The 10,654-nt window shown below is 40.4% G+C and overlaps 1 protein-coding gene across 4 annotated transcripts in view; it reads right to left on the bottom strand.

Annotated features, from left to right (window-relative positions):
• Positions 1–272: 272 nt before the first annotated feature.
• The window catches only part of GRIA3 (glutamate ionotropic receptor AMPA type subunit 3), a 210,701-nt gene continuing 200,319 nt past the window's right edge, over positions 273–10,654 (bottom strand). The window contains exons 14-16 of one of the 4 annotated variants that reach the window (XM_054039725.1): positions 6,247–6,361; positions 3,281–3,528; positions 273–2,046 (exon numbers count right to left, since the gene is read on the bottom strand). In XM_054039725.1, coding sequence (XP_053895700.1) covers positions 3,283–3,528; positions 6,247–6,361 — 361 coding nt within the window. In that variant the 3' untranslated portion in view covers positions 273–2,046; positions 3,281–3,282. Of the gene's footprint in view, positions 2,047–3,280; positions 3,529–6,246; positions 6,362–10,654 lie in introns of those variants that run through there. The other 3 variants (XM_054039726.1, XM_054039727.1, XM_054039724.1) reach the window with 3 other exon arrangements.

Here is a 10,654-nt window from a genome sequence, read left to right as displayed (position 1 = left end):
AATAAATAAAATAAAGGCCCAAACCAAATAAATAAGAATAATAAAAAAAATCCTCAAGTGACTACTGCTGAACTTCCATAGCTTGAAGTTAGTAACAGGAATTTGTAAGCTATCAACACTTTTTGTTTTTGTTTTTTACATGCAAGGTTTAAAAAATAACAAACGGTTTACCAAACCTCTTCACCCCTGTGAAGCCTCCATTCATAAAAATGGATTTGATAAACAGACATTTTTTTTATACAGCTTCTAAGAAAATGTTTTTGTTTTTTAAATACAACTTATAACTGCACAGCTTTAGCTTTCCCTTTGCCGGGACATTATAGCATTCAGAAGTTGAAAATCACAGTTTCATGAGAGAAGAAAAAACATTTTCATTTTGTTCAATACCTTGTTAAAAACTTGAACAGTGAATTGTTCTCTTACGAGCTTTAACTTTTGTATATTACATTGTCAGAAATATGTTTTTCTTTAACAAGACTTTCCCATATTATCTTTTTTTATTCTCACAAAAGATCAAATATATTGTCAGTGAACTAGAGACCTATGGGTCAAACTTCTTTTTAAAAATGATTATTCATTATCACTTTGCTTTTTCAGTGTCTGTTACCGATGAAATAAAACGCTATTGAACTACAGATATTACATATTGTCGTATTAGAGGTAATTAGTATGCAGATACTTCCTTTAACATTTTTTTCTTGTAACTGACAATATGTTTAAAGTTTTTGTTTTAAAAAGTTGCAGTTAAGTAAGTCGTTTTCTGGTAGAGTGTCAAGTTTGAAAAACTGCCCATATCTGAGAAGTTGGAAGTGAATAATACTGAGCCTCTATCTTTAGCAGTATATTTTGGAATGCATTGTATCCTTTACAAACTAGGAAAGGACACAAGCTTCCTTTGATGAACAGCCACGAAACAATAATTGGCAGGAGCTGATACAATATAACAATACTAGCAATAGTAATGTGAGATCGCGTAACTATAGTCTGGAACTGCAAGTCTAATTCGAGATACTATCCTGTTTCCTTATTTCTGTTTTTTAAAATGAGAATTAGCCAAAAAGCATCATCTCTCAGTGCTAGTTTTTGAGAAAAGTGGTTTTAGTCATGTGTGGGGAAAACTATTCTCCTGCTCTTCTCTCGCCTCATTGTGTGATACTAAATATTGAATTAAAATGCAAACGCACAGCAAGAAACCTAAATCATGAATGGCTTCTTCTAAAGCCATCTAATGCCATTTTAATAAAGCACCTGTAGGTATGCCTGATGATAGAAAAAATAAGTATGTTTTTGCCTGTACTATAGTTAACTTGTCAAGAGAATTCATTTGCTGATCTGCAAGCAAGATACAGAATTCTACAAATCACTTTCTTTTGGATTTACAGATGAATAATTATTGACCCTAACTTTTTAAAGCATCTTTTGTGTGTGGTGTTACATTAATCTTTTATTGATATACACGTTTTCTCAAATGAGTGGAGGATTTTAAGTGCTTAGAAAAAAAAACACACCACTGCTTAAAAAAACAAAACAAAAAACCCCACCAGAGCATCTTGACAGCAGTTCTCAGAAGTAGTGACAGGCCAGTCTGTTCATAAGTAGTGGAATTCTGAGGCTTTATATCAGGAATAGTTTAAGAACTTGGTTAGGTAGGGGGCATATGATGAAACTGACTCCTGCGGAATTTAGAACATAAGTTCATATACTGTGCAGTGGTATCAAAGAATGGCTTTTGTTGAACTGATTTTTTTTTTTACAAGATTTTTTTTTCACATACTAGTATCTTTGACCAGTTCATTTTTTTTTTAAATTTTCAAGCAAAGCAAGAATATTTCAGTGATGGTTTTGCATTGTTGAGTCTCAGAGTCTTCAATAAGGCACTGAAGGAAAAAAAATCAGTTTTTCCTATTAAAAGTTCATTGCACCAACATCAATGTGTGTCATGCCTGACACCTAAGGAGAAAGTAAAACTGGCTCAGGTGGTCAGGGTCCATGGAGTATCCACATTCTCAGCTGCTCCTCCTGTTGCATGCTGTGAAAAGCGAGGATCTGTAATAAGGATACAAATATTTCAGTTGTTTTCTTCTGAAAGGAGACCATTATATCTAGGGGAGAGGGAACCAGTTTACATAAAGGAGGGATTAAAAGCTATTCAGGGCACGGATCGTCTCTTTCTCTCTCTTTTCTCCCCCATCTGTTTGTACCGCCCCTAGCACAATACTGCCCCAATCCCCATTCAATCCTTTGGATGCTTCCATACTACCAGTATTTACTCCTGACGATAAAGATTGCAGTGAGACTTTGCTAATGTCCAGTTAGATTCTTTGAAAATAACTTATCGTTATTTTACTCACCTTGTCCCTTTCTGCTTTTGGCCAGAAGCTGTAATGCCACAAGCTAAACAGTTCTTGTAACATTTCCAACCGGATGGGAAGCGGGAAGTTTTGGGAAGAGAACTTGTTCAGGGAGCCCATTGCTCCTTTCACTGATGTCAGTGGAAAGGTTCCTTTCAAGTCAATGGAAGCAGGAGTGGGACCCCCATTTTGTAGACTCAGAGGTGCGGGTTATCATCAGCTACCATAATTCTAATCTGAACTGAATGACGTAACCTTCCCCCTCATCACTTCCAGCAACAAAGATTATTTGAAAGTTAGAATTCCTTTGCTTTTTAGTTTAGCTATAAATGTAATATGTGAATTACTCTGTTTAAATAACTTCTGGAAAGGCATTGATTTAGTAATTAACTTGTACTTTTGTCATGAAGAAATCACCCACTTCTATTGTAGAATTTGAGATATTTTTCTAAATTTCTCATCAGGAGCATGTAAAATATTTACCAGACTTCCTAGAAGCACTTAGCTGAATTGAGCACAACTTCTTAAAAAAAATAAAGGGGAAAACATCACAAGCAAAGCAGAAAAGATTTCTAAATGTACAGTTAATATTTAAAGGGATGGGTGGAACTTTTTGAAACACGGTGCTATTGAAATGTCAGAACCTCAGATACAACAGTCATTCACTTCAGCATCAATTCTGGCACTGCCATTAAAAATATGGAATGGAAACTGGTCTCTTTTTGATCAAGAAAACAAATAAAATCACAAATATTACTGTGTATTGTGAAAGAGCTTTTCCAGACTATATTATGAAAATTATTGCAGCCGATTCACTCTGATACATATAATAACTCTGAAAAATTACTCAAGCTTGGGGGAGGGAGGAGGAAGAACACATATTAGCAAAATATAAACCAGTTTATTAGCTTACTAGACCTGATTCGTACCCTTAGATTTTAACACTTTCTGTTCCATAAACGTTGTAGCCTTCTCTGTATGTAGCATAATTCTGGGTATTGGTTGCAGGAGCAGGTTTAAAGTTTTGTGTATTCTTTGTGAGTTTCATTCGTTTGGACTCTGCACGAGACTTGTAACAGAATTCTATCAAAGCAACCATCATGGCGAGACCAAGACCTCCAACAAGAATATAGAAAACCCCAGCAACATTGCTCAGGCTCAGAGCACTTGTCTTGTCCTAAGAAAAATGAACCACTTGATTAGTTTTTCTGCAGCAAAAAGTCAGATTGGCTTAGCTCGGACATATATAAGTCTATTTGCATCAGACTCCCTGCGCCCGCACATCCAGAAATCCCAGTTCAGAATATCAGGTGCCCCAAATACTCTTATCTAGTTACTTTACATGCTGGAGTTCATTTATCGGTGTTAGTTTCAACTTTATCCCAATGACACAGAAATGGTTTAAACTAGGGATTCTCAAGACCGTTATTGTGCTATCTCACCCTGTTCAGTGGGCGAAATCCTGACCCTAGTGAAATCTATAAGACTTTTGCCATTGACATCAATAGGGCTAGGATTCCACCCAGCAAACCTATATGCTGCTGAGTATATCTAGTAGCAAACAAAAGGCACCTAGCCTCATTCTCCCCAAAGAATCTCAAATATTTTTGGAATTCCCCATTGGGTAGATCAATGACTGCATAAAATAAGGTAGAATTTACAGAAGTCCATTTTAAAACTAACAAGACACAAGATTTAGTTGTTTTTGGTGAATGTAGAGAAAATAATTTGGATGTTGAGAAAATTATCTGGTTTCTATTTAACAATAAAACAAAATTTTTTTTAATTTTTTTTTTTTTGAGGAAGACGGTCAGTTACTTTCAGGTCCAGCTAACTCTACTAGCACCCGCTGTTATAAAAAGAGGCTGGCTTACTGAATAAAATTAATATTAATTTTAAAAAAGCTGTCTAGATGCACCTTCAATGCATGGACGACGGGGAAGTCTTTCATTTCAAAAAATAGAATTTTTGTAATCCGATTATGCAGAGTTGTAACCATTTTGCTGCTGAATTGAATTGTGTTCTGCATTTATTAAATATTGTTTATTCATACTTTCACAGAATCTAGGTGGCTGTTGTCAAGCCAGATGTCAGAGCAATCTGCAGTAAATATTTTTACTAATTTAAAATATTTGCAGGTAGACCTTGATGTATGACAAGTCTCTGGGGATGTCCAAAACTTCTGAAAAATCAGGAGAAAATACAATCTACCTAGTAACAGCCTGGGGGAAACACAGGCATTTTGGATAAAGGCAGTTTTATAAATTACCTGCAGTTTTAAATATTATGTTTGCAGTTGTATTTCAAGCATGTAGAGCCCGATCCTACAATTGTGCATTCAAACTCTCATTGATCCAAAGTTATTCTGCAACAGTTGGAAGATCAGGCCTTGAGAGCAAATTCCAATCCTACTGAAATCAATGACTTTTGCTGTTGACTTCAGTGGGACCAGGAGACAGCTCTAAATGAGTAAAACACCTAATAATGGGGGAGATTTGCAAAGGCACCAAGGGGAGTGATTTTTTTTCCCGATGGGAGTTGGGTTGCTTATCTCCTCTTGGTGTCTTTGAAAATCCTTTCCAATAATGCTTACTGTTGGGTCAGCACTGTTCTTCCTCAATAGTTCTACTAGCATTAACTAAACCTCTGTATTTTCATTACCTGGGTTAAGCAGAATGTTTCCCCCCAAATAAAACAGGAAATATACAAATCATGGGCCTGACCCAGCCGCTAATCCACATGTGGAACTTCCTGAAGTATCTGGGAATTCTACATGAGGAACAGCTGCAGGGTTACCTGATGTCTGGCCCTCAATGATTAATTTTAGTATGTAGCTTGGTTACATTAAACCATAAACTGTACCAACAATACATTTAAAGCAGTGGTTTTCAAACTATTTGAGCTGAGCCCCCCACTCCTTTGAGTTACAATTTTTGGTTGCAACTCCCAATACCTGCTCCTCCCACCCCCGGGTTTTCAGGGTGGTGGAAGGCACGTGCGATGGTCTCTGGGGACAGAGCCAGCGCTGGGTGTGGAGGCATTAACACTGACCCACGGGCTGGGTGGCCCACTGAGGTGATTTGGGGGTGGGGGTGGTGTTCCCTCCCTGAGCCTTGCCTTGTGGGCTGGCCCCAGCTTCACCACTTGGCCCCTCAAATATTCCTCCATGCTGCCCTAGGGGGGCATGCCTCGAAATTTGAAAACCTCTGATTTAAAGTATGCCAGGTATTCAGATTCTCCAACCGTTACAAAATTTCTGGTATGGAATGTAGTAATACAGGAGCAAAATGGTTCAATGCACAATAAAATGAATGTCCAAGATTTATGAAATGAGTTACCAATAATATCACAATATTAGTTTTCTTAGAAAAAATTCAAACAGAAAATTTAAACTTTCTTGGAGGTGGTGGTGGTGGTGGGAAGGTGTTTCATGCTCATCAATGTGATGTCTTTCCTGAAAATATCCATCCTTCAGAAGCATGCGTGGCCTATCACTCACAACCAATGTGGACAGAAATTTTAGTTACAATTTTGAAACAAAATTTTATGTACTCATAACTCAAAAATGAAAAGCAATGCTGGACTAAATAATACATTGATTGTGATGAAGCTTGTAGGTTAAATGGAGATACCAGTCTGAGGTTTGTTTAGGCATTTTCCATGGCCTTTTTTTTTTTCCCCCAGCAAAATATCCAAGTAGTAAAATGTACTTACAACTAAAGTCTTTGATACTGTAAAAGAAAAATGCTGTCATATTCTGATCTTTAATTTTTCTAGTCTTTTTCCTTGAACCTTCAAAACGTAAATATTAACTTTTGAAAGTCATTTTTGTATAAACACACAGTGGGTCAAAATGTGATTTCTAATCAGTACAAAAAGACCTTCGGCGACTGACCTTACTTCCGGAGTCCTTGGCTCCACATTCACCCTTATCGTACCACCATTTGTTTTTCAGCTTGTCTAAGATGCCTTGTTCACTGAGTTTCAATACTGCAAGGTTTACAGGAGTTCTTCACGTGGGAAATAACATAAATAACATTATATTATGTTATTTTATGTTATTCAAGCTTTTAACTACTTTAAAACTATACAAAGCGATAAAGCAGGGTTCCTGGACACAAAGTAATTTATACTGCAGGCAACTGGATCATCCCCTTAAGTTAATACTAGAGCAACACTATATTACCAGGTCCTGCCCATATCGCTTTGAGTAATCGGCACACACTGTTAAATAAAGATAATGGAAATCAAGTAACTCAAATTTTCCCTTTTTAGTAGAATCATTAGACAGCTCACAGTAGCTTCACAAGTAGACTGAGAAATTTGAACTTACAAGATATCTTATTGCACTAACAGAGAGTAAGCTAGTATAGGTAAGCGGGGCTTTTCATGTCCTGAACAAATTAACACCAGTGAATAATCAAGACCACCTGTACAGAAATTAGGTACAATGAAATAAGGCTATAGGAAAAATTCCACATGTAACACAGTGTGAAACCCTCTGTTTGCCTGTTCTCCTGCTTGGCATGAAGTTGGGAATGCTCTTTTAGTCTGTGTAGTTTGGCTAGGCTTTTCACAAGCAAAGAGCAGCTTGCAACATCAAGATCTCCATGTGCAAAAAGGGAGTGGGTGGGGTGGGGTGGCAAGCAAAACTGAAGCTTGTATGTCACAGCAACAGAGGGGGGGGAATTTTGCTAGAGTTCATGGCACCGTCTCTGTGACAACTTCAGCAAATTCCCCCAGTTGGTGGAATATTTTCAGTTTCACCACGACACTTTTCAGCAAACAAAAAAAATGGAACCTTTCCCTTCCTACATACAAAACAAAGCAATTGAATGTTCTTGACCTCAACTCACTATGTTTTGAATATTGTAGTTCAGGATCCTTTCAATATACTTAAAAGGCAATATTTACATAAAATACCTCAATATTTACATAAAATAACAATAGATAATACCATGTTATAGAATGAGTTGTCAGGCATGGAAACAGTGGGCCACATTGCCCACTATAATTGGTGGTGGCTACTGATGAGGGATTTGTTTTGCTAACTAGTCTAGACCTCTTTTCCTTGGGCAGGCCCCAGAGAGAAAAGGACTGGGCTGGGCCTAGCACTTTGTTTCTTAGAATACAGTCCACAAAGGGAAAAACTGGCAAAGTTTAGCTGCATGGACTGCTGCTGGGGGAGGGAACAGGCTAGTTTTTTTTTCAGCCCCTAAAAGCTGCTCCCTCTACTGAATGACCAGAACATGGTCTGTCTTGTCTGGGAACAAAAAGGGACCTAAACAGCCTAAGTACAGAGCTCCATCCCCTCCTCTGCAGCTGTACAAGGAGTCTGATTGTGAGCCAGCGGTGTCAAACAGAGGCAGTGGGTGGGCCTGCTAAGAAGTTGGGGTTCTGCTGCCTGGTGGGAGAAACTCTGCAGCTCAGCAAAGCTGATGGTTTGTGAGCGGGGGGTTGGGTGGAGGTGCCTGGAAAGATCTCTGCCTGGTGCAAGTTGTGGTTGGCTGTGCAGGATGGAGGAGTGCCCAGCCTCTTGATTTTGCGTCGGCACCAGATACCACTGGTGATGCAGATCTTTCCTGCGTAAGGTTATTGGAGACTTGAGTTTGTACATCATGCTCTTGGGCCAGCTATTACATGTGTGTCTTGGGGTGATGGGAGAGGGATTGAGGTTCATGGCCATCAGAACCGGCAGATAGTTCAAGCCAAAGAGCCCACAGATCTTCTGAGACCTATGGTCGGTTTCAGGGGATCCACTGAAGGCCCGGACAATCTTTCTGGAGGCCTTGTGCCTCCACACATCCTCTTAGCTTCTCCTGGTCCTCAGGAAACTAGACACTCTTCTGGGTGCTAGCCCAAAAGGTTACATCCAAGAAGAGGAACTGGTTAAGTAACTATAGGACATTTCCCCCCTGCTGCCCCCCACATGGATGCTTCTGTTTCAGAGTAAGACTGTCTGTGCCCTTGGTGTGAGGCAGAGACAAGGTACATTGCAGCCTGAGGCAGGAAAAAGTCCCATTGGCTACTGAGTTTTGCCTGAGCCAGATGACAGTGGAGGCCTGTGCCCGCTGACATGCGGGAGAGAAGATAGAGTGCTTCAAAGTCGAAGGCTGCATTGAGCTGCTTTAGCACTAAACAAAGTCCCACCGTAGAACTGAGGCAGCCGATCTGATGGTTAAGTCAGAGTAAGACCTTGTCTTTGATAAAAGCTGCAGTCGTTAATAAAAATCAGTTTCGTTAAACTGGTGCAAACCCCTGTGTGGACATCCTTAAATTGATTTAAATGTGGCTTATCTGGATTTTAGCTTAAGGGTTAATCAGCTAAATCAATTTTTAAAATATGCCTTTAATTAAACCAGTACAACCTCTAGCTGCTGAGACAAAGTCTGGCTTTCCCTACTAAAGAGAGGGTGACCAAGTGCAAAGAAGGCAGCATTAGAACAAGTGGAACAAAATATCAGGAAGTTCTTAAAAAAGTGTCCGTATCTGTTCTTAATGTGCAGCGCAGCTAGTACCCTCAACTCTTGCTGAAATTAGAGGGCCCTCAGAATCTCACAGGATCGGGCCCAGCACTCGGTTAGCTCTTGCTGGTACAGAAATGTGCTCCATCCATCTCTGATACCAGAACTTGCAAGAGTGTCTTTCTTACTAGTTGCCCTGAAAAATAGGATGGGGCCCTTAACTTGCTGAGGGGATCTGGACCTATATGTTCAATGGCTGTCTAAAAGATAGAACCATTCTAAATGATTTAGGCTTAGATCCTGCCTGGGCCTTAAGCAAGGGCACGGTGGGAGGAGGAAAGGGCAAAAGTAGGGAGGATTGTTCCCTCCCCACTCCCTCAGGTTGGAGTGTACTCTGAATGGGGAGAGAGCTGGGGAAGAGGAGGTGGGCCATGGCCCACACTACCTCCAGGAGCAGGACTGCAAGAAAGGTATAGCAGAAACTGTTTTCCCTGAGGCAGAATACCTCTGGATGCTCCCTCGTAGGGTGACCAGATGTCCTGATTTTATAGGGACAGTCCTGATTTGGGGGCTTTTTTCTTATATAGGCTCCTATTACCCCTCCACCCCCGTCCCGATTTTTCACACTTGCTGTCTGGTCACCCTACTCCCTCGGGAGCAATGCAGCTCCACACTGGCCCTTACTCTGGCCTGTGCCTAAGTAGCGTGATTGAGCTGTTCATCCCAACATGCGACTGCCCCCTCTCTCTCCCCATGGTTCAGATTCATCTAAATCAGTGGTTCTCAAAGCCGGTCTGCCGCTTGTTCAGGGAAAGCCCCTGGCAGGCCAGGCCGGTTTGTTTGCCTGCCGCGTCCGCAGGTTCGACTGATCACGGCTCCCACTTGCTGCAGTTCACCGCTCCAGGCCGAACCTGCGGACACGGCAGGCAAACAAACTGGCCTGGCCCGCCAGGGGCTTTCCCTGAACAAGCAGCGGACCGGCTTTGAGAACCACTGATCTAAATAAATATATGTCCCATCAAAATATACTTTGTCGAGTGCTTACAAATCTAGATTGAAATAGGTTTTTTTTTTTTAAAAGGAGAAAAATAAACGTGCTTCAAAACTTACAGAACACAAGCACCACCAAAGCTATAATCTGCATGCCCAGCTACTGCACTTCACAAGGTTGGTGTGGATGCTAAAAACTAACATGAAGCAATTTAAAAATAAAAAATCATAGTACCATTATGTGCCATGAGGCTGTGCAAATTCCCAGATAGACAAGCAAAATGTCATGTCAGCCCAATCACATATTGCCCTCAGTTGATGCACTGAACTACCCTTAATAACAGTGTATCTGGGGCAGTATGTCTTCCTATGAACTTCTCTAGCTGGCCAGGCAGAGACAGCACAGCTTCTGCCGTGCTGATGGTACCCTCACATCACTAGTCTTGACGTTTTCTGATATTTTCTTTGTAAAAATTCCTCTTTAGCAGTCACTGTAATCTAATTAACTATCAATCCAGGAAGCTTATATTTTCTCTGCTGGAGACAAGTGCTGCATTGCAGTGATGAGCCCCAAGAGGGATGACATGTTTGCTATCTCAGCCTTGGCAGAGCAATTATGGAGCCCCCTCAACCAGCATCTGCTGGAATTAAAAAGTCAGACATATCAGTGCTACCTTTTTGCCGCACTGTATGTGTAGCATTTCACAATGTCATGTGATCTTGCTCATGAGTCCAGAGAGAACAAGGAAGCAGAAGCCACTGACAAACAGTGCAAATAACCTATGTCCTAGGAAGGATGGCTACGTATGTAGCATATTCAAAGGGCTATGAATTCCTGCCCTGCATAAA

This window comes from Malaclemys terrapin, chromosome 9 (assembly GCF_027887155.1).
Source record: "Malaclemys terrapin pileata isolate rMalTer1 chromosome 9, rMalTer1.hap1, whole genome shotgun sequence".
Classification (NCBI taxonomy): Eukaryota; Metazoa; Chordata; order Testudines; family Emydidae; genus Malaclemys; species Malaclemys terrapin.
This window is presented reverse-complemented; position numbering and strand designations above follow the sequence as displayed.